A 23,231-nucleotide genomic window follows, 5' to 3' on the forward strand; every position below is an offset into this window, starting at 1 on the left:
ACAGAAAGTCAAAGAGGTGTACAGTATAAAAGATAAGAAAATTCAAAAATAAATACAGAAGATCCAGTAATTACCACATAGTGGTAATAGGAAGGTAATAGGAATAGGTAATAGGAAGAAAGAACAGAAAATGAGAAGCTTTTATCAACTAATACTGGAAAATTTTTCCAGAATGAAAAGACTGGCGTCTAGAATAATGTGGCCCACCAGCCGCTCAGCACAATATGTGTGTTAAAGCAGGTAGAGTGGGGGATAAACACAAGACCCATAATTAAGAAAGTTGAGGACATTTGGAGAGGGAGAATTTGAAGAGCTTCTAGAGAGTTTTAAGCAAAGGGGAGATCATATAAAAGGGCTTAGGAATGAAAGTATGGTAGTTTAACACTTAGCCCAGCAGAATATGCTCCCAAGACTCCTAGTGGATGCCTGAAACCATGAATAGTGTTGACCCTCATATGTTATATTTTTCTGAACTGGTAACATAGATGGCTACCAAGCAATTAATGGGCACGAAGCATATACAGTGTGGATATTCTGGACAAAGGGATGACGTCCTGGGCTAGACAGAGTGGCATTTCGTTACCTTATTCAGACTGCTGTATAATTGGAAACTTATAAATTATTTCATTTTGGAATTTTCTATTTAATATTTTTGGACTGCTGCTAGGTAACAGAATCCTCAGGAAATGAAACCCTGGGTAAGGGGACACTACTATAATATCTTTATACTTTTCAATGAAAACATTGACACTGGAGGCTGGAAGATAATAGAGCAAAGCCTTCAAAATGAGAGGAAATTTATCCCTGGCTAAACTTACAAATGTGAGGATAGAAGAAAAATGTGTCCCAACGCCACCCACCCTCTCTTAGAAAGATATTGGTGGATAAAAAAACAAAAGGAAGACTTAAAATTTGGTGAGGATAGAGGTAGAGGGATGTTCCTAGATACTAGTGGTGTAGCAGACCTAGAAATCAGCCAATTGGAAATGGAAAGAAGAGTGAAGGAGAGCAGTCTCCAGTAATAATATAGAGGTAATAGCTTATCTGCTTCTTTGTTCATGTGAAAAAAATACCATCAGGAGGGTTTTATATTACATTGAAGAGTTTAAGAAGAATGAATAATAGGTATAAAGAAAACAAAGCAAATTTTTTTAAAAGGTGGTTATTAACTTTATAGAAGACAAAACTTGAACAGGAAAAGAAGTACCCTATTTGAGGTATCAATCAGGATAAGCCATGAAAACAACATCATGCTTTCCTCCTGCCTCCCTCTCCCGAAATGCTGTTCATTGTAGTTACTTGGGAACTCAGGCAGATGGAAGCTCCATTTTAATATGAGCACACACTGTCACAGCAAGGGTAGAAAAATAGGAAATTGTACACTGGCACCTACATTTCCATTTGGAATTGACACAGTACTCATGTTTGTTGGCCAAAGCAAGTCATGCCTGACTTTCGGAGTGAGGAAGGCAATAGGGAAATACATTCCTACCTGCGAGGAGAAGTGGGATATTACCAGTCATTACCACACTTGGCTTGGCAACAAGGAGTCTTGATGTAAACAAAATAATGGCAGATTTTGCTTTAACTATATCATAAAGTTGGGGAGGGGGGAATAATTAGTGGGAATGGCAAAATTAGTATCTGTCACAGTAGACAATGTATAAAATTGATAACTGAAGGAGTAGCAATATTAACATGTTAAAAACATGAGGGTAAATATCAGAGAAAACAGCTATTTTGCTTCCATGGAGTAGGACTAGTGGTGAGAAGGGCTGGATAGGAAACTCCAGTATTTAATCATAAGCTTTTGAATATTATTTACCATGATAAAAAATAAAAGAAAATGTCTGATAATACCCATAATTACAAGGTGATTGGGAGAACTAAATGGGATTCTAAGTAGATAGAGATATAGATGCATATATTAGCTAATAGAGAAGTTGAACTGTTGTGAGCTGTTATCTCTCTTTCATTTTCTGTTATGTTGCAGTGAGCCTCCTTCCACATTTCAGAGTGCCTAATTTAGAGGCTTAGTATAGCATTCATTGCCTTCAATGTGTGGGATGGTGGGGATAGATATTTTCTGTAGAAGATACAGAAAGCTCTCATATAGGACTATTTAGTCTTCAGAGTTCAAGTGCCAAAGCTTTAGGCTTGAGTAACTTCTCTGGAAATTGTGAGAAATGAATGCCACTTAATTTTGGACTACAGTGGGAGATATGTACAAGTTGAAATTAAACTTGTATTTGGTACATTTTCTTCTTAGGACAGACCAGAGATTTGTTTTATGAAAGGTGCTTACGAGCAGGTAATTAAATACTGTACTACATACCAAAGTAAAGGGCAGACCTTGACACTTACTCAGCAGCAGAGAGATGTGTACCAACAAGAGAAGGCACGCATGGGCTCAGCAGGACTCAGAGGTAAGGCTGTTTCTGCATAGTACCTTGGGGTGGAAAGGTAGAGTCTTCTTTTAATTGCAGATGAATTCATGCTTCACATCTGAGTTGTCCAACTCTCTTCCAGGCTTTTTAGAACCCTTGCCACTATTGAGGGGTTACGTTTTAGTTGGCTAATTGGCCACCAAAAGATACTTGAAAATATAGCAAAATGTGAATCATTGGTTCTTTTAGATCTCCAGAGGTCTCTGATTAGCTGATAGAAATTTTATTTTAAACAAGTTTATCTTGTGAGAAAGGAAATGGATCAAGGTAAAATGATGTTACTCTCTTTTCATCACTTTGTCTTATTTATTATAACTAAAATACTTTTCTAAAAATTGAGTCTGAAGCCACTAATACATCCTTTAAGGTGTTGCTAACTTGATCTGTTACTGTTCACCAGGGAGGTAAACAAGTCCCCAGGTACTGCTTACGTATATGCTGCTGACTGAGCAGTGATGGGGAGAGGATCTGCTGCACACACACACATCAGGCCACCTTTCCTAGGGATGTCGTGTGTAAGACATGGGGGTTGGTGGTTGGTGTCCTAACCTGATTCTTACCTTCTGGATAGTCATCTGGCTTCTGCAGAATATATGTGGTTATGTTGTCTCTCAGGGTAATTGCAAGAGTTGGCTTCACTAATTTGATCATTTTGATGAAATAGAAATTTAAGCACTACAGTTTCTGGGAGGAAGAAAAACAAGTTATGTGAAAAATGTTTTTATTTGTGGTTCACTTAAGCGGAGGTTTTTTTTTTTGAGTTTTAAACATTTGGATAGATTTATAGGACTTGTGTTCTTAAAATAAACTAAGTTTGGAAAGGTACTCTTACCAGCAGAGAACACTGCTCCCAGCCTGCTGCTATTGCTTTATGCCCTTGCCTCTGAACCTTCTGTGCTAGCCCCCAGGCTGCTGAACCAAGATCACTTGTCATACTCTTGCACCCAGAGCATGGTGCATCTCATCTGCGATAAGGGTTGTATTGTGACCATCTTAACACTTCATCCCCTGTCTCCAAGGAAATGGGAGGCAGAGACTTCTGGCTGAAAAGTTATTTTGGAAATGGATATTTTGGATGGAAAAAAAATTATTTAAAGGAAAACAACTTTTCCTTCCCCCTTTCCTTTTTTAATGTAAGAGGCTTTGATGGCGGGTTCTAGAGTTTCTGGGGTTTTATCCCAAAGGCCTGAATCTGGAACGTACTCTGGATCCTCAGTCCTCAAGCTTTCTGGACCCCTGAAGCCTAGGCTCTTTCTCCTAGCAACAATTCTGGGGCAGGAACCTATTTTCTGGTTTAGCTTGGCCAGACCTAAGAATAGCAGAATCTCTGAAACCGCAGGGTTTTGATATGTTTTTATCAAGCCAAATGTACATATCCTAACTGACATTCTGGAGAATTGAGCACAGGGGGTACCCTTGTACTTTGTGCCCCCAACCCTTCTGAACAATCGGCAGACCAAACTTTTTGGCAGCCCTGTTGCTGGAAGCTCAGATACTCTGGCTCAGGGTAACACTTTTGCTCCCCTTAACGCTCCTCAATTTTCCACTTCAGCTAGGGAAAGAGAATGAGTTAAGGCTTGGCCCAGGATTACAATCATTAGAGCAAATTACAATTATTGGAGACTTAAGAGGCACTGCAGGGAGGCCTTGCAGCCACAAAATAGGGTTTTGATTACTAAAGCCTGTGTATGAAGGGCAATGGCAGCTCCACTGAGCCATTCCTGGGCCTGTTATTGCCCTGATTTACCTCCTTCTTGATTGCTGACATCTGGGGCTTTGACCCTTTCTTTTTAAATTTACTTTTGCTAAGATGTATTTATTTATTTATTTATTTGTTTATGAGACTGAGTCTTGCTTTGTCGCCCAGGCTGGAGTGAAGTGGCATGATTTCAGCTCACTGCAAACTCCGCCTCCCAGATTCAAACAATTCTCCTGCCTCAGCCTCCCGAGTAGCTGGGGTTACAGGTGTGTGCCCCCATGCCCAGCTAATTTTTTGTATTTTTAGTAGAGATGGGGTTTCACCATGTTGGCCAGGTTGGTCTTGAACCCCTGACCTCTGATCCACCCGCCTCAGCCTCCCCAGGTGTTGGGATTACAGGGGTGAGCCACAGTGCCCAGCCTATTTATTTTTTAAAAAGACTGTTGGTAGACAAAATGTAAACCCATTTCCCTCCTCTTTTGAACTTCTGGGATGTCATCACTTCCAGTTTGTTGGCTTTGTTTGCAGCTATTAATAAAGCATTAAAACTGGAGAAAAAAAAGGTAGGGAAGTGGGAGAGGGGCAGAGTTTTGCTACTCTTAGCAGCACATAGCAAGAGGTTTTAAAGTTGGTGTGGATTTAGAGGACTTGAAGAGGTCTTGAAGGTCTGGTATATGCTCCCTCTTTTTCTTAATTTCTGGAACAAAGTTTTCATACCTCATTATATTGACTCTTCATACATAAGATTGTGGAGGTTTGTGTATGTGTGTTTTTTGTATTGTAACATTATGAAGTAGACCAGAGTTGATATTGATAGAAGGGAAAGTTTTTGTTGCACAGGGTTTTGGGAAACATTCTGCTCATTTGTCTCTTGCTTCATGTCTTGTCTTCTTTCTCTCCTTGTGCTCCACTTCCCTCCTCCCCCTGAGATTACCATAATGAAGAACAGAAAGATTTTAAACTTCAGTTGATATGTACTTATATTACATCCTATAAAACTTAAGCATCTTAAAATATTTGTGGTTCTTAATTTTGATATTAGAGTATATTTTGTTTTACGTCAGGGGCTCTCCACATGAAAAAAGTTTACCTATCCTCGACTCAGAGAATAGCAGCAGATTTTCACTGGTGCTAAAGAAGCAAATAAATACAGGATAGTAACCTCTAAGCTAGTGCCACCCCTCCATTAGGAGTGCACAGAGCTGATCTTTCTGTCTTGGGATTTGCTGACCTGCATTTTTGTCACTGTCCCCTTCTATTACCATCAGCCTGTATCCCAATACCAAACTGTGAAGTGGCTCATTCTCTCAAGGGTGAAAGCCTTTGGGGCCCACATCTACATAAATCATTAGGTATATGAGTCTTAACATTGGAAAAATAGAATTATTTGCTTTTAACCTTGATTTTTTTTCAAGTATGTCTAATCTTTCATACCTTCTGCTTGAACAAGAATAGATACTTTCTTTGGTCTCCCTGGGGCTTTTCAGTCTCTCCTTGGCTTATTTATGTTTAGTTTGTATGTGTATGTTGTAGGTTGTTCAGTCTAATAATATCTGAGATGCAGGTACATCCCTTTGGTTAATAAAAGTTACCGGAGTTCCATCATTCTGAGAGCAAGCTAAATGATATTTGAGAAATGAAAAGTACCTTGTACTGTATCTTACATGCCCAAGGATGATACGTAGAAATGATAATATGATGGTGTTATTTGCATACTTTTAGAGAACCAAAGTTACAAATAAGAAATGTCTGTTCATGTTGTGGAAAGAGTAAAAGAATCCAAACTATTGTTGGTATTAATGGTTTTACAACTGCTTTCCAAATTAAATTTACCTTCCAGAAGTTTTGTGTACAAAATGTTACAGTCTGTGTATAATTAATTAATATAGCCTTCTATTCAGAGTGTTGAATTTTTCTAGAGATCTTAGAAATGGAAAGATGAAGATGCATTAGAAGTCACCTTCGAAAGTGTTTGTTTAAAATTGACTTTAAAGCTTGACAAACTCATAGTTTCTCTAAATCTATTTTCTAAAGAGGCAGTAGATCCTGTTGAAAGTAGCTGCATGTGGTTACTATGTGAAAATACTGTTCATTTTCTGTCTCTTGCCTATCCTGCCCTTCAGTTCTTTAGTTTTACTCTTTTTGATTAAAACAGCTTAAAGGGACCCCATATCCAGAACCATTAAACTATAATATTTTGGTCTGTAGTCATTTTGATTTTTAAAGATTGTAGAATAACTACAAATGACATTATAGTCTTAAGCAATTTATTTAAGAAGTGTTACTGTCTCCAATTTCTGTCAACTAAATTCTGATGTTTTTATGACTCACTTTTTTTTTGGTTATTATTTCTTAAGTTCTTGCTTTGGCTTCTGGTCCTGAACTGGGACAGCTGACATTTCTTGGCTTGGTGGGAATCATTGATCCACCTAGAACTGGTGTAAAAGAAGCTGTTACAACACTCATTGCCTCAGGAGTATCAATAAAAATGATTACTGGAGATTCACAGGAGACTGCAGTTGCAATCGGTATAACTAGACTACTTCCTTTTGTTTTCGATAGTTTTTCGTAAAATACTTCAATGCATAATTTTGTGAACTATTAGATGTTAATATGTTTATGTAATATTGAGATTATACAGTTGAAATCAACTCATGTTTTTGCTCTTGGTTTATATAAAGCTGTTGGCAAAATTGATTATAGTTTAAAAAGTAGTAACATTGACAAACATAACTAAATCATTATGAAATCACATATGCTTTATTCACAGAAGGGTAATTATTTTAACTTCATGATCACTGTGATAACAGATAAAAGCACTAGATCATGATTGTGAAAGGAAACATGAAATTTAGTTTTTCTTTTCAACTTAAGTATAATTTCAAAGCAATCTTGTGCATAATTTAGAAGAAAATAGTTTGTGATATATATTTGTTTTTCATCATATAGACCTATGTTTGAATGCTTTTTTATTTTATTTATTTATTTATTTTTTTGAGTTGAAGTCTCACTCTGTTGCCCAAGCTGGAGTGCATTGGCATGATCTTGGCTCACAGCAACCTGTACCTCCTAGGTTCAAGCGATTATCCTGCCTCAGCCTCCCGAGTAGCTGGGACTACAGGCACATGCCACTGTGCCTGGCTAATTTTTGTATTTTTAGTAGAAACGGGTTTCACTATTTGACTAAGCTGGGCTTGAACTCTTGACCTTGTGATCCGCCCGCCTCGTCCTCTCAGTATGCTGGGATTACAGATGTGAGCCACCATGCCCAGCTGTTTGAATACTATTTAAGAGTACCTTAAGAAGTACCGTAAGAGAGAAAAAGAGAATGAAAGTTAATTTTCCAGAGCCTCTAAACTATAATTCATGCTGATAAATTTAATAGCTGGCTAAATTCCATTAATTCTTACTTTATTTGGAGAGAGGCTAGGCCAGGAGTTTGAAACTTCATATTGTCTGAGAATAGGTCACTAGACACATGATATTACTGGAAAAATAACTTTTCAATGTTTATTTTCATTTATGTATAACTACATGATTACCACAGATCCACCACCATTTTGTCTGCATTCTTAAAATGCACTCTGATCTTCGTTACATTTGAGCTGCTGAGCAGAACCTGATTGGCCTAGTTTCAATTCTTAGGTATGCTGGCTTAAATAGTGAAATTTTTTTTGTTGTTGTTGAGATAGGATCTTGCTATATTGCCCAGGTTGGTCTTGAACTCCTGGGCTCAAGCAATCCTCCAGTCCCAAAGTGCTGGGATTACAAGCCTGAGCCACCATGGCCAGCATTGAAAATTCTTTATTCTTAAATTTAAACAAAAATAAAAGTCAAACGTAAAACCCCAGGCTTAATACTGATTCAGATAGGGTTGTATTACTAGTAGTTAAAAGAAGAGAATAGATAACAAATCATACTAAATGAGAATTATGTTGACTAGCCCATCAAGCAAAACAATTGGTTTATTATATTTTCTCTCTCATTCACTTTAGCCAGTCGTCTGGGATTGTATTCCAAAACTTCCCAGTCAGTCTCAGGAGAAGAAATAGATGCAATGGATGTCCAGCAGCTTTCACAAATAGTACCAAAGGTAGGCCTAAACTAAAGCCTTTTAGACTGAAAGGACTCATTCTCAGTGTTACCATTTCTACTATTATCTTAATGAACCTGTTTAATTGTGAACATCACCACCAGATTTGTTGGTTCAAAGCCTGAAATGAAGTCTTGTCATTGAAATAGTCTTATTTATGCTGTGATGTTTATGAATATCAGTGCAAAATTACTAACTTTAGGTATTGTGGAAATTAACAGTGCTTGTATTTATAAATTAGAGGATGGAGAGAGGTCATTATACTTCTTACTCTTTTGTTCTATTTTAATTTTAGCATGAGTGTTTAATTTTTTTTGAGGTACAATTTACATATAGCAAAATTCACCCATTTTAGTGTATAGTTCTGAGCACTGACAGATGCATGCAGTCTTATAACCGCCACCACAGTCAAGATACTGAACAGTTCCATCATCCGCCCAAATTATCTTATGTCTTTTTGTGGTTACCTGCAGGACTTGGCAATCACTAATTCATTTTTTGTCTCTGTCACTTTACCTTTTCTAGAATGCACTAAAAATTGAATTATACCGTATGAATGAGGCTTTTGAATCTGCTTCTTTCACTTAGCATAATGCATTTGAGATTTACCCATGTTGGTTATGTGTATTAGTAGTTTGTTTTTTAAAGTAATTTTCTACTATATGGGTATACCTTACCTATTTACCAGTTTAAGGACATTTGGATTGTTACTAGTTTTTGATTATTATGAATTAAGCTACTGTCTACATTTGTGCACAGGTTTTTGCATGAAAATAAATTTTCATTTCTCTTGGGTAAATATCTGTGAGTAATTGCTGGGTCATTATACTTAATGTATATTTAATTTCATAAGAAACTGGCAAGTTGTTTTACAAGATGGCTTTATTATTCTGCACCTCCATGAGCAGTGCCTGAAATTTCTAATATTCTTCTATCCTCCCTAGCACAAGGGATTGTCGTTGCCCTCATCCCCCATTCCAATAAGTCTACAATGATATCTTACTGTGATTTTAATGTGCATTTCCTCACAACTAGTGATGTTGAATATCTTTTCATATACTTATTTGCCATCCATATATCTTCTTTAGTGGTCTGCCCTGCCTATTTTTTTTTAAATTATGTTTTCTGATTATTGAATTTTGAGAGTTCTTTATATAATGTGGATACAAATCCTTTATTAGATATTTTCTTTGAAAATGTTTCTTTCCAGTTGGTAACATGTCTTTTTATTCTCTTAATGTTACATTTCTAAGAGGGGAAGTTTTAAATTTGATTAGGTCTAGTTTTTCAATTTCTTCTTTTATGGACTATGCTTTTGATATCTAAGAACTCCCTGCTTAACCCAGGTTCACAAAGATTTTCTTCCTTGTTTTCTTAAAGAAGTCTTATAGTTTTAGGTTTTATACTTGGGGCTGTGATTCGTTTAAGTGTATTTTTGTATATGTTGTAATGGGTTAAGGTTTATTTCTTTGCATACAGATGTTCAATTATTCCAGCAACATTTGTTGAAAACATAACCTTTTTCCATTGAAATATTTTTTTACTTTTGATTGTAATGCTTTTCTAACAAATTATTTGTAGGAGGAGAGTATCACCTGCCCCACAGCTGAGTAGCTTCTTTAGAGCCAGGTTCCCTGATAGGAGATTAACTTACTGTCTTGGGCTGCTTTGTAAGGGGCCTATCAAAGCCTGATTTGTGGGGACACAGGTCCCATAGGAAGTACCCCATAAGAGGTGGGCAGCAGTCTTCCAAGTTACTGACAGTTCAGATTTCTTGGTTTCATTGTTAGTTAACTTAATATAGGCACATCTATTTGTATGTCCTTCAAAATAAGCACTTATCTGGAACTTATTTTATTTTATTAGCTATTTTGTGGTTACTAATAGAAATACACTGTTTTGCTTATCAGTAATTTTCTTTCCGAAGTTCTAATCACTCATGAATGCTGTTTTCAGAGAGAGCCAATCATAGTCCTGAAAGATGTAATCCCGAATGTTGAAATCCTGAAAGATTGAAATCCATAAAGTCTTAAAATCCTGAAAAATCACAATCCCCAAAGATCAAAATCCTAAAAATCTAATGGAAAAAAATAATTTTAAAATGAAATAATTTACATTTTTAAGAAGGAATTTATTTTAGAAACATAAAAACATGACAGTGCTTCATTGGCCACTTGATACAAAATAAGCAATACTAAATAGTATACATAGTTTTACAAGCATAAACACCCAGGTATATTACATGACACATACAACATATGGACTGCTATGAGCATATGAACTGTATTATGAAGAAATAGGTCATAAGGGAAATGCATAAGCACCTATCACTACGGTTGCTAATTGTGTGCACCCCTCTATAACTGTGGGTCATCTGCAGTACCGTGATAAACAACCTCAATTTTTTGACGAGATTGATTAAAAAACCATAATGGATCACCACCACATATGCAGTCTTCCAGAGAGGTGAGATCTCAAGAAATTTTATCTTTCACAAATACAGATGTATGAAAATGACATCTCTTCATTTATTGAGCAGTTTCAGTGTTTTTATATACATGTACAATGCTTACAAAGTCAACATTGTGATAATGCACTTTTGTGAAGTCAAGTTTGCAAAACATGTATAAAACAAATTAGAGCCCCTTAAGTCTGTACATAATTTATGCCTCCAGTGTTGGAAATGATGCAAAGATGAAATACATAGTATGGCAAATTGTAAAAAAATAATGCTGACAATTTAAAATGTGGAAAAGGAAACTGAAAAAAGAAAAAAATCAGCTGAGTGCTATGACTCATGCCTGTAATCCCAGCACTTTGGGAGGCCAAGACAGGCGGGTTGCCTGAGCTCAGGAGTTTGAGACCAGCCTGGCCAACATGGTGAAACCACGCTACTAAAAATACAAAAATTAGCCAGGCGTGGTGGCGGGTGCCTGTAATCCCAGCTACTTGGGAGGCTGAGGCAGGAGAATCAATCACTTGAACGTGGGAGGCGGAGGTTGCAGTGAGCTGAGATCATGCCAGAAAACCCAAAATAACAACAACAATGTAGGGCTGTTGGGCCCCACAGGGGCGTGGGGTGTCCCTTATGCTGTGCTGAGGTGCAGGATCTGAGAGATAAAGAGACAGGACACTGAAGAACTGGTGAAGAGCATCTGGACTCGGGGGGGACACGCAGCCTATGAGCGGAGATCAGCGATAGCCCAAATGCCCAGAAGCATCTGTATTTATTAGGTACAAGCAGGGGGCAGGGTCGTAAGTGAGGTCATCATCTATAGGCTTAGTAATAGGGCATACATAATCACGTGAGTCACAAGCAAGGGGGCCACCCCGTTATGTCACTTGGGCAGAGAGGTGGGCCGTTTGCAGTAGGGGGCCGTGCTGTGCACAGTAGTAGAGGGTCATGTTCAGAAAAGAGGTCCACCCCCATTAGGTCACCGAGGCAAGGAGGTGGGCTCTGTGCAACAGGTTTTGTGCTCAATACTTCTTATCTGGGGGCTGGAGACTTCAAAGGATTTCTAATAGTAGGATACTGTAAGCCAAAGCAGTGGGAGCTGACAGACTTGTGCTCCTCTCTTAAGATATTTATGGGAGGAGGATTTGAGCTAGCACAGAAGTGAAAAAAGACTGACAGGGTGTACAGCTGCCATGACTGGTCACACCAGAGAGGTTCTTCTCCCTCGGTTATTTCCAGGATCTCAGGCCTGATGCCTACTTTCCACAGGAACTGGATGCAAGGTACTACAACTCCTTTATCAGGAGAGGCTCTAGCTCCAAGCCTGCCATATAGCATATGCCCTTTCAGGCAGGGACGCCACCGCCTGGGTCTTTGGTTCTTGTCCTGGTCTGGCTGTTTTCCCATGTACTGCTTCTGTTCTGTGACTGCTCTAGGCATTCCTCCTACTACAAACTACTATATGGTTATATGGACGGATTATATAAATCAGCACCAAATGTGTTAGTACAGCGCCAACTACAATACCTATGTGATTATATAGAAACATTATATAGAACTAAGTATGCTGTATTTATATAAGCTAGTATAGTAAGTACTAAGTTATTATATGATTATATAGAAAGATTATATGGGACTAAGTATGATTATATATATATATATATATATACGCTAGATTTAAGTAAGCAGTGAGTTATAATTCAGGTACTAATTGTGCCTGGGGTCTGCACAGTTCTCCTTCCTCGGTGCCCCTGAGGGGTGTTACCCACAGGTGTGGTGGCAGGTGCATGTAATCCCAGCTACTTGGGAGGCTGAGGCAGGAGAATCAATCACTTGAACCTGGGAGATGGAGGTTGCAGTAAGCCGAGATCATTCCAGAAAACCCAAAATAACAACAACGAAAAACCTAAAAAGAAAATGTGTCTTCAAAAAGTATATTACAGAGATGATAGATGATGGACAATTGCATGGAGATAGTCCCTAAAAGCTGGCTGACTTTCACGATCATGAACTGTAATTTGAAGTCTTGCATCAAGATGAATAGCTGCGTTCATTCTTTAAGAACATGGCTGTCAGAGAATATGTTCATTTTCTTTGTGGCACTTTTTGAGATTCTGTGATTTGATGTACACTGACATGAACATTCCCCATTAAATTTTCCTATCCTTTGATTGTGATTTTCAGGAGTTTAGACTTTAGGGATTTTGATCTTTAGGGATTTGAACATTTGGGATTATGGCATTTGGTATTGTGTCTTTCAAGATTATGATCTCATTCTATTTGCAGAGCATTGGGGGCAGTGTGGATGTTTGCTTTGTTTTAGGGGTGCAGAAGGTGTTTAGGTGTTTATATATTTGAATAGGGTTTTTTTTTTTTGGTGTGTGTGTACATCCTATCCTGGTAATCTCTTCCTGATGTTTATTTCTAAATAAATCCCACACTGAATTTTTTTTTAAGGGTATTGGGACAGAGTATTAGTAAGTGTATGTGAAATCTGCAGTTACTTAGACATTTTCCCATTAGACCTTCGCTTAACTTCTTAGAGATGCTAAAGGTGGTGAAACTTTGATTTTATTTGCTTTCTTGTGTTCATCCTCTGGCTCTCTGATAAAAATTATGGGGAACTCTGGAAACCAACCTAGAGGTAGTTAGAGAAGAAAGAAACTAATTACAAATTACATTAACTTGGACAAATCACATTGTTGGAGTTTCCCAAATAGAGTATTTGTGCATTAATTATGGCAGATACCTGATGCTATTCCAAAGAGAGTAAAAGTAAGACTTAAGCCCTGTCAGAAGCTGATTGAATTCCACTTTAAAGTGAAATTCTATAAATACCAGCCTTCCCTCCCAGGTATTTTGTATGTTTTGAATACCAGATTATTAATGAATTTTTTGTCTTATTAGGTTAGCAGGACTCTCCCCACCCCGCTACCATTTTGTCTTTTTCCCCACTTCATCTTGTGTTTATTCATGTAACCCTCTTATAGCCAACATGTTTATTATCTTCAGCTCATTTCATTTCAGTTCATTTCATTTTTTTTAGGGATGGCCTCTTGCTTTGTTGCCCAGACTGGAGGGCAGTGGCAGGATCATAGCTCACTGCTGCCTTGAATTCTTGGGCTCAGGCAGTCCTCTGCCTTAGCCTCCCAAGTTGCCAGAACTGTAGGTGCTCACCATCAGACTTGGCTAAGTAAAAAAAAAAAAAAAAAAAAATTCTGAATGGATATTTAAACTTTTTTGAAAGAAAGGATTTTTAGAAATGGAGTCTCACCATGTTGCCCAGGCTGGTCTTGAACTCCTAGGTTCAAGTGATCCATCTCAGCCTCCCAAAGTGCTAGGATTATAAGCATGAGCCACCACACCTAGCGTTGTCTTCTGCTTTTGTTTGTTTGTTATTTGAGACACAGTCTCTCACTTTGTTGACCAGGCTAGAGTGTAGTGGTGCAACCATAGCTCACTGCAACCCCAAACTCCTGGGTTCAGGTGATTCCCCCTGCCAGTTGAGGTGATCCCTCATGGCTCAGTCTTGTGAGTAGTTGGGACTACAGGCATGTGCCACCATACCTAGGTAATTTTCTTGTTTTTTGTAGAGATGAGATCTCTACATGTTTTGTAGAGATAGGGTCTGCTGTGTTGCCCAGGCTGGTCTCAAACTCCTGGGCTCATGTGACCCTCCTACCTTGGCCTCTCAAAGTGTTGGGATTACAGACATTAAGCCACTGCACTTGGACAGTTGGCTGCTTTTGCTTCAGATCAGTTTGAATAACTTTTATTATTGTTACAAATAAAACAGACCTTTTGTTCCAAATCACTAGCTTCCAGAGGTTTTTTCCCCCACATGTACTAAAATCTTATTAATTCTGCCCGTCACTAAAATATTTTTCGGCCATCCTTTTTCATAATTCTTTAGAACACATTTCATTCTCGTGCTCACCTTGGCAGCACATATACTAAAATTGGAATGATACAGAGAAGATTAGCATGGCCCCTGCACAAGGATGACATGCAAATTCGTGAAGCATTCCATATTTTTAAAAGCTATTTACGGCAGACCCACAGACAATATCATACTGAAGGGGCAGAAACTGGAAGCATTCCCTTTGAAATCTGGCACTAGACAAGGATGCCCTCTCTTACCACTCCTATTCAGCATAGTATTGGAAGTTGTAGCCAGAGCAATCAGGCAAGAAAAAGAAATAAGGGGTATTCAATTAGGAGAGGAGGAAGTCAAATTTTCTCTATTTGAAGATGACATGGTTGTATATTTAGAAGACCCCATCGTCTCAACCCAAAATCTCCTGAAACTGATAAGCAACTTCAGCAAAGTCTCAGGATACAAAATCAGTATGCAGAAATCACAAGCATTCCTATACACCAATAATAGACTAACAGAAAGCCAAATCAATAGTGAACTCCCAATCACAATTGTTACAAACAGAATAAAATACCTAAGAATACAATTAACAAAGATTGTAAAGGACCTCTTCAAGGAGAACTACAAACCACTGCTCAAGAAAATAAGAGAGGACATAACAGATGGAAAAACATTCCATGGTCATGGTTAGGAAGAATTAATATTGTGAAAATGGCCATACTGCCCAAAATTATAGATTCAACGCTATCCCCATAAAGCTACCAATTACCTTCTTCGCAGAACTAGAAAAAATCACCTTAAACTTCATATGGAACCAAAAGAGAGCCCTCATAGCTAAGACAATACTAAGCAAAAAGAACAAAGCTGGAGGCATCATGCTACCTGACTTCAAACTATACTACAAGGCTACAGTAATCAAAACAGCATGGTACTGGTACCAAAACAGAGATATAGACCAATAGAACAAAACAGAGGCCTCGGAGGCAACACCACACATCTACAACCATCTGATCTTTGACAAACCTGACAAAAAAAGCAGTGGGTAAAGGATTCTTTGTTTAGTAAATGGTGTTGGGAAAACTGGCTAGCCATATGCACAAAGCAGAAACTGGACCCCTTCCTGACACTTTACACTAAAATTAACTCCAGATGGGTTAAAGACTTAAACATAAGACCTAACACCATCAAAACTGTAGAAGAAAACCTACGCAAAACCATTCAGGACATAGGCATAGGCAGGGACTTCATGACTAAAACACCAAAAGCAGTGGCAACAAAAGCCAAAATAGACAAATGAGATCTAGTTAAACTCCAGAGCTTCTGTGCAGCAAAAGAAACAATCATTAGAGTGAACCAGCAACCAACAGAATGGGAGAAAATTTTTGCAATCTACCCATCTGACAAAGGGCTAATATCCAGAATCTACAAAGAACTAAAACATTTACACGAAAAAAATCAATTCAAAAGTGGGTGAAGGACATGAACAGACACTTTTCAAAAGAAGACATATATGAGGCCAACAAACATGAAAAACTGCTCATCATCACTGGTCATTAGAAAAATGCAAATCAAAACCACATTGAGATACCATCTCATGCCAGTTAGAATGGCGATCATCAAAAAATCTGGAGACAACAGATGCTGGAGAGGATGTGGAGAAAAAGGAACACTTTTACACTGTTGATGGGAGTATAAATTGGTTCAACTATTGTGGAAGACGATGTGGCGATTCCTCAAGGATCTAGAAATAGAAATTCCATTTGACCCAGCAATCCCATTACTGGGTATATACCCAAAGGATTATAAATCGTTCTGTTATAAAGACACATGCACACGTATGTTAATTGAGGCACTGTTTACAGTAGCAAAGACCTGAACCAACCCAAATACCCATCGGTGATAGACTGGACAAGGAAAATGTGGCACGTATACGCCATGGAATACTCTGCAGCCATAAAAAAGGATGAGTTCATGTCCTTTGTAGGGACATGGATGAATCTGGAAACCATCATTCTCAGCAAACTGACACAAGAACAGAAAATCAAACACTGCATGTTCTCACTCACAGGTGGGTGTTGAACAGTGAGAACACATGGACACAGGGAGGGGAACATCACACACTGGGGTCTGTTGGTGGGGGCATCTAGGGGAGGGACAGCAGGGGTTGGGGAGATTGGGGAGGGATAACATGGGGAGAAGTGCCAGATATAGGTGATGGGGTGAATGGAGGCAGTAAATGACATTGCCATGTATGTACCTATGAAACAAGCCTGCATGATCTGCACATGTACCCCAGAACCTAAAGTACAATTAAAAAAAAAAAGAACATTTCATTCCATAGCAATATGGAATGATGCTATGTACTTTGACCTAGATCAAATTAAAAAGTAGCACTGAAACTCAGTTTTGCTTATTTATTAAGTCATCTGGGAATTCTCAGTGTTTTCCATTTATGACTTCTAGTGTGTCCTACATTTTCCATTGATCCATTTATAGAAGTGATTGTCCTTTTCATTCTTCTTTTTCTGATTTTTACAGTGTTACCTTCATTTATATTTCTAACGACTCTATTAACTAATTCCTCATATTATTATCCCAATTTGTGTATTGTCTAATTTTTAGTAGGTTGTAAATCTTTATTTCAATCACTTATTTTTTCTTCAGTGCATTAGTTTTCTTTAATCTGTCCTAGAAGATTTGAGGATCTATGGCAGATTATTCTAATGCAAGACACATCTTTTCCATTAACCTCTCCTTTAATATTTTCCTTTCTTTTTTTTTTTTTGTAATTTCCTTTCCCTAGTACATCTTGTCTATTAATCTCCATCAAAGAACTGTAAGTGCTGACCACAAATGTGACACTGAAAAGGAGGATTCATGAGAAGAGAAAAGTACCCCTCGTAGATTGCTTCTGAAAATATGTGGTCTTGTTCTGCTCTCTTTTATGATTTTTATCTCTTCCTTCAAATGTAGAATCAGGCCAAAGTACCCAACTGTCACAACTCGATCAAGCCAGCTGCACCTTTTACAACCAAGTACAAGGCTCACTGCAACCCACGGCTACCCACCTAACCCTGGGACAGCCTAGATCCTCACTAGGCAGGGACGACACCACAACCAACAAGAAGCAGCTACAGAAAATTGATCCTCAGTGCCTCTGCCTCCCATAAAGATTTATGGGGATCATGTCTCACAGGAAAGATGAGGCAGAATAGGGAATTAGGGTAATCAAGGGTTAAGGCTTAAGCAAAGAAACAGTAAGTGCAGCCAGTTCTAGGCAAGATTAGGCAGCATATAAGCCACATCCTCACTCCGTGGTAACAAAAATCAGAAGTCTCCACCTCAACCTCTGATTGGCTGCGGGCCCAGTCTCCACTTCAGCCTCTGATTGATCACGTGCTCATCCTTCATAGGGTGCAACCAATTGGAGGCCTCTAAAGGGAACCTAGGGGTGTTATCAAATTCTTCTAACTTAATAAAAATCCTAGGCTGTTGCGGTGGCTTAGGCCTGTAATCCCAGCATTTTGGTAGGCTGAGGCAAGTGGATTATGAGGTCAGGAGTTAAAGACCAGCCTGGCCAAGACGATGAAACCCCATCTCTAATAAAAATACAGAAATTAGCCAGGCGTGGTGGCAGGTGCCTGTAATCCCAGCAACTCAGGAGACTGAGGGAGAGAATTGTTCAAACCCCTTGAATCCGGGAGGCAGAAGTTACAGTGAGTCGAGATTGCGCCATTGCACTCCAGCCCGGGGGATAGGGTGAGACACCAACTCAAAAACAAATGAACAAAAAACTCTAAAGAACATTGTAGATGGGGCTCTTGAGCCGCTCGCTTGAGCCCACTCCTACTTTGTGGAGTGTACTTTTGCTTCATAAGTCTGTGCTTTCGTTGCTTTGTCCTTTGTGTGTTTTATTCAGTTCTTCGTTCAACACACCAAGTACATGGACAATTCAATCAAGACCTTTCATTCACTAACATATTTTGCAGTTTTTGCTAAACACTTGTTATATTTCAGTGCTTTGGTGCCACTTGATTAATTTCTGCAGTAATTAGAATTTTCACGTAGAAAGTTACCAGTATATTTTGGATATATGTGTAACCCAGTTTTTTTTTTTTTTTTTTTTTTAAGACACAACGAAGAGTTTCTGAATGGATTTTTGAACTTTTTTGAAAGAAAGGATATTCTCTAAATATGAATTACATGATTCATGGTATTTAGATGGCCTAAGGGTAATCGGTAATGTGATATTACAGTCCAACTGAGTCTTTTAAGAAAATAATAACTTTTTTTATTTAGACTTTTACTGGAAGGAGAGAACCAGGGAACAGCCTTTATGGTAGTACTGAGATTTACTCATTTGTTCCTTCATTTTACTTGTCTTTATAGAGCACTGGAGGTATAGGACAAAAATCTCTGCCTTCATGAGTCTTAGAAGATAAATGAATATATGTTATGTTAAATAAGTGCTTAAGAGCACCCTTCCCCCAGAAAAATGTCAAAATTTGAATGATTAGAGAAGGAGATTGAAATTTTTAGGTAGTATGACTAGGGAAGGCCTTACTGAGAGAAGGTACTATTTGACAGAGGGGGACCCATGTTATATCTGAGGAAAGAGCATTCCAGACAAGGGCAGAGACTGGAAGTGAGTGGGTCTGGCATGTATAAGAAACAATGAGAAGGCCAGTGTAGTTGAGTCAGGAAAAGATTAATGATAGGAATACAGTGAGGTGTGCACTTCATGAGGGATATGGTAGATAATAAAAAGGACTTTGGCATTTGTTCTGAGAGAGTTGGGTAATCATTTGAGGGTTTTGAGCAGAAGAGTCAGGTGATCTTCTGTTTTAATACTGCCACTCTGGCTACTATGTTGCAGATTGACTGCAGGAAACTAGAACATAAATAAGAAAATCAGTTTGGAGGTATTGGCCCAGAGCATTGGCAGTGGTTTTGGAGTAAGGTGGTTGAATTCTGGATATATTTGTGAGTGGAGTCAATAAGATTCACTGTCAGACTCCTTGTTGGCACATAAGAAAAAAGGAGGAATTAAGGATGGTTCCCAAAATGTGGAGTCTGAGTAACTGCAAATATGTACTTTTCATTAGCAGAGGATAGGAAGGAAGGGGCAAGATTGAGACATCTAAGAGGAAATGTGGAGTAGGGATGGGAATTAGTTTTGGTGGTCTGGATTTCAGAAGAGATATCTGGGCTTAAGATAAAAATCCATGGTGGTGGAAGCCAAGGGAAGATGATGTTTCAGGAGGGAGTAATCAACCTAGTAAAATGCTAGGGTGCTGCTGAGAGGTTAAGTCTGATGAGAAATGACTGTAGGCATTAGCAATGTGGTGGTGGTGGTGAGGGTCTTTGATAGTCATGAATCGTGTTTTCAGTGTAATTGTGATAACATGATTGGGATGGATTCAGAGAGAATGGGAGACAGCAAGTACAGGCAACTTTCTGAGGAGTTCTCCAAAAATCCTCCCTGTTCCTATATCAAATCCTCCCTGTTCCTGTATCAAAATTTTTTCCTTGCTGCTGCATTTTACCATCAGTATACAAACTTGTTTTTTCTTCCATTTAAAAAAAAATGAAAAAAAAGGGGAAAGGGTAGCAACTGAAATGGGAAAGGAAGAGAAGTTTTTCTTTTTGATATGGAAGGGACAACAGGCTTGTATACTGATGGTAAAGATGTAGCAGTGAGGAAAACATTTTAGCACAGGAGGGAGGAGAATTTCTGGAGTAATGATCTCAATCGGTAAGAAGGTAGAATATTTGACCTGCAGTAGACGCATATTCAGTTCATCTGTAGTAAAACCAGAGAAGAGTAGTGCCTGGATATAGATACCGGGTGGGAGGAATTGTGGAAATTCTCTTCTGAATCTGATTGCTCCAAAGTAGGAAGCAAAGTGGTTGGCTGAGAAGGAGGCTGAAGAAAGGGGATAGATTGGAGATAAAAGGAAAGAAAACTAATATGAACTAATCCTCTAGGAGAGGAGGGAAAAGAATGCTGTATTACGTGTATTGAAATCACCGTAACTTGTAAATATTGTTGGAGAGAGTGACATGACAATGAGGCAGAAGTTAAAATCATTGTGAAATGAGGGGTAGTGAACTCTGGAGCAGTGAATGCCGCAGTTAGTGACAAGTGTAGTCTCATCTGACATTCAAAACTGGTTTCATGAAGGGCGAATAGAGGATACCGTGCTCCACTTCTAGGCTCCCCCAGTGGTACTATTTGAGGAGGTTATATGGATGGCAGTATTTTGTGAAAACACTAGGTTAGAGCAAAATGAAAAAGAATCAGAAATACAGGAGATTTGTTGGGACACAATGAAAGGATTTCAGGGGAGATGGGGTCAGAAAAAAGGATTAAATATGTATTTTGGAGAGAAAAAAATCTTATAAGCAATTTAGAGGTACAGTGAAAGAGAGGCTAACGAGTTAACCTGAGTAAAAGAATGAGCAGACACTTGACACTGTAAAAAATGCTCTACAGACACTGAGAAGCAGCTGTTTTTTTATCACTTCTGAAGACAGAACAAAGGGAAAAGGCTATTTTAGTTTTATGCGAGTGTAGTAGGAAACGGATGCAAGAGAGTTCTTCCTTTTTCTGTCTCTGGAACATTTCAAGAATAAGGCAGTTTTCTCTTCAGAGTTTACACATAATGTTATAAAGTGGAAGACTTGTTTAGATTCTGTATTTCCTGTGGTACCTTTGGTAAAGATTGAAATGACCATGTTAAATGAATGTCTTAACAAACATAGCATATTGCTTAAGCTTGATCTCAGTGGCAAATTAAATACAGCTTAAATGGATCAGTCTTTCATCATTAGTTATAAATGCATGGGTTATTCTGTAGAAATCATAATATTGAAGATTTTTAGTGTATCTTGTATTTTAACAGGTTGCGGTATTTTATAGAGCTAGCCCAAGGCACAAGATGAAAATTATTAAGGTGAGTGTTTAAGAATCAGATTGTTTTAGTTCTGTATACAAAATGCTCCTACTTTACCTTTATGTTTGCATTACAAGGAGTAGAGCATCAAGGTCAGAAGTACTGTGAAGCAAAACAGTTTTTTTTTTTTTTTTTGTAAGAGCTTGACATAGAAACACTAATAGAGAATTTAGTTGGTATAAGAAGATGTAGAAGAAAACTTGAATGCAGTATCTGCAAACACAGCCTTCTTTAAACAGACAATATAAAAGAATGTTCTGACTGGGGCCTGTAGCCAAATCATCCCAGTGTGAATAGCAGCAATTAGTTAGAAACTAAATAAATATAGCAAGAAAAATACTGTTAATGATAGTGTGAACAATACTTAAAAGGCTATGATTATTTATATTAATTAGTGAAATATATATAAAGCGACTGATACAATATCCAGTAGTTAATGGACTTAAGTTTTTAATCATGATAGCTAGCCATTGTGTAGTTCAGAGTTTCTCAACCTTGGCACTATGGACATTTTGGACTGGATAATTCTTTGCTGTGAAGGCCCGCCCCGTGTGTTATAGAATGTTCAGCAGCATTTCTGGCCCGTTGTCGCTAGATGCCAGTGACATCCCCCAAATCATGACAATCAAAAATGTCTCCAAATATAGTCATATGTCCCTTGGGAGGCAAAATGCCCTTGGTTGAGAATCACCGTATAGTTGTTTGAAGTACAGACTTTAGAGATACAGTTCTCACAGATAGGAATATTAGTAGCAACTTTTTCTAAGCTTTATCTTATTGAGATCTCCATTTGTTGAAGTTTATTGAAAAGTGGGTGGTCTGTATTATTTCTAATCTTAATTAATTGAAAAAATTTTGGGAGGATTTGTTTATCCCTTTGTATGGAAACCACATTTTTATCAGAATTCCTTCTTCTCCCCTGTCTTCTGCCCCATTCTAGTCTCTACAGAAGAACGGTTCTGTTGTAGCCATGACAGGAGATGGAGTAAATGATGCAGTTGCTCTGAAGGCTGCAGACATTGGAGTCGCAATGGGCCAGACTGGTACAGATGTTTGCAAAGAAGCAGCAGACATGATCCTAGTGGATGATGATTTTCAAACCATAATGTAAGTTTTGTTTCAGTAAATGCTTATCAGATAATTTTCCTCTATCTTGTCCTGTCCCCCATCCCCAGAGAATTCAACTGGAAAAGAATTAGCAGTATTTAAACATTAGGTAAACTAAACCATATTTCTAGGTTAATTATCCTATTTTATGGTCTATTGTGTAGTTCTGAAGAAAATGATTTGTGTGGCTGGAACAGGCATAGTTAATGGCAGGACCATCATTTAAGAAATATTTGCCAAGGTGCCAGCCACATGTCATCTTTTTCTGGGCCCTAATGTGATGGTATAGCAGTGACCTTTATTTCAGTTAGGTGTATGCATATGTTTAGCATATTTTAGTTTAGCATATTTTAGTTAAATTCAGGTAGTTAGAAATATGCATTATGGCCTTTTAATAAATATTGAAAATTATGAAGTTTACATCCATACCTGTTTTTTTTTCTATCAGTAATTATTCATGTTGCTCTCATTTAGTGTTACAGTTTGTTAAATTTAAATAGCTTATTTGTTTCATCCACAGTTTCCAATTGATTTAAGACTCCAGTGAATACATGGTAGTGTCAGTTTCACAGTGTTCCAGTGGGGATCATGTGAATC

General features: G+C 38.1%; 1 protein-coding gene and 1 non-coding gene across 7 annotated transcripts in view; both read left to right on the forward strand.

Moving 5' to 3' along the window:
- Positions 1-23,231, forward strand: part of ATP2C1 (ATPase secretory pathway Ca2+ transporting 1) — a 167,435-nt gene that overhangs the window by 123,578 nt on the left and 20,626 nt on the right. For all 6 annotated transcript variants that reach the window (XM_064378683.1, XM_064378684.1, XM_064378686.1 and 3 more), the window contains 5 exons: positions 2,270-2,426; positions 6,504-6,674; positions 8,142-8,239; positions 21,477-21,527; positions 22,468-22,634. In XM_064378683.1, coding sequence (XP_064234753.1) covers positions 2,270-2,426; positions 6,504-6,674; positions 8,142-8,239; positions 21,477-21,527; positions 22,468-22,634 — 644 coding nt within the window. The remainder of the gene's footprint in view (positions 1-2,269; positions 2,427-6,503; positions 6,675-8,141; positions 8,240-21,476; positions 21,528-22,467; positions 22,635-23,231) is intronic.
- LOC135276014 (U6 spliceosomal RNA) lies at positions 14,624-14,730 on the forward strand. The gene has a single exon (XR_010343580.1). It is a non-coding gene; the product is annotated as a U6 spliceosomal RNA (small nuclear RNA).

This window comes from Aotus nancymaae, unplaced genomic scaffold (genome assembly GCF_030222135.1).
Source record: "Aotus nancymaae isolate 86718 unplaced genomic scaffold, 86718_ANA_hifiasm-v0.15.2.pri h1tg000019l, whole genome shotgun sequence".
In the NCBI taxonomy this organism is placed as follows: Eukaryota; Metazoa; Chordata; class Mammalia; order Primates; family Aotidae; genus Aotus; species Aotus nancymaae.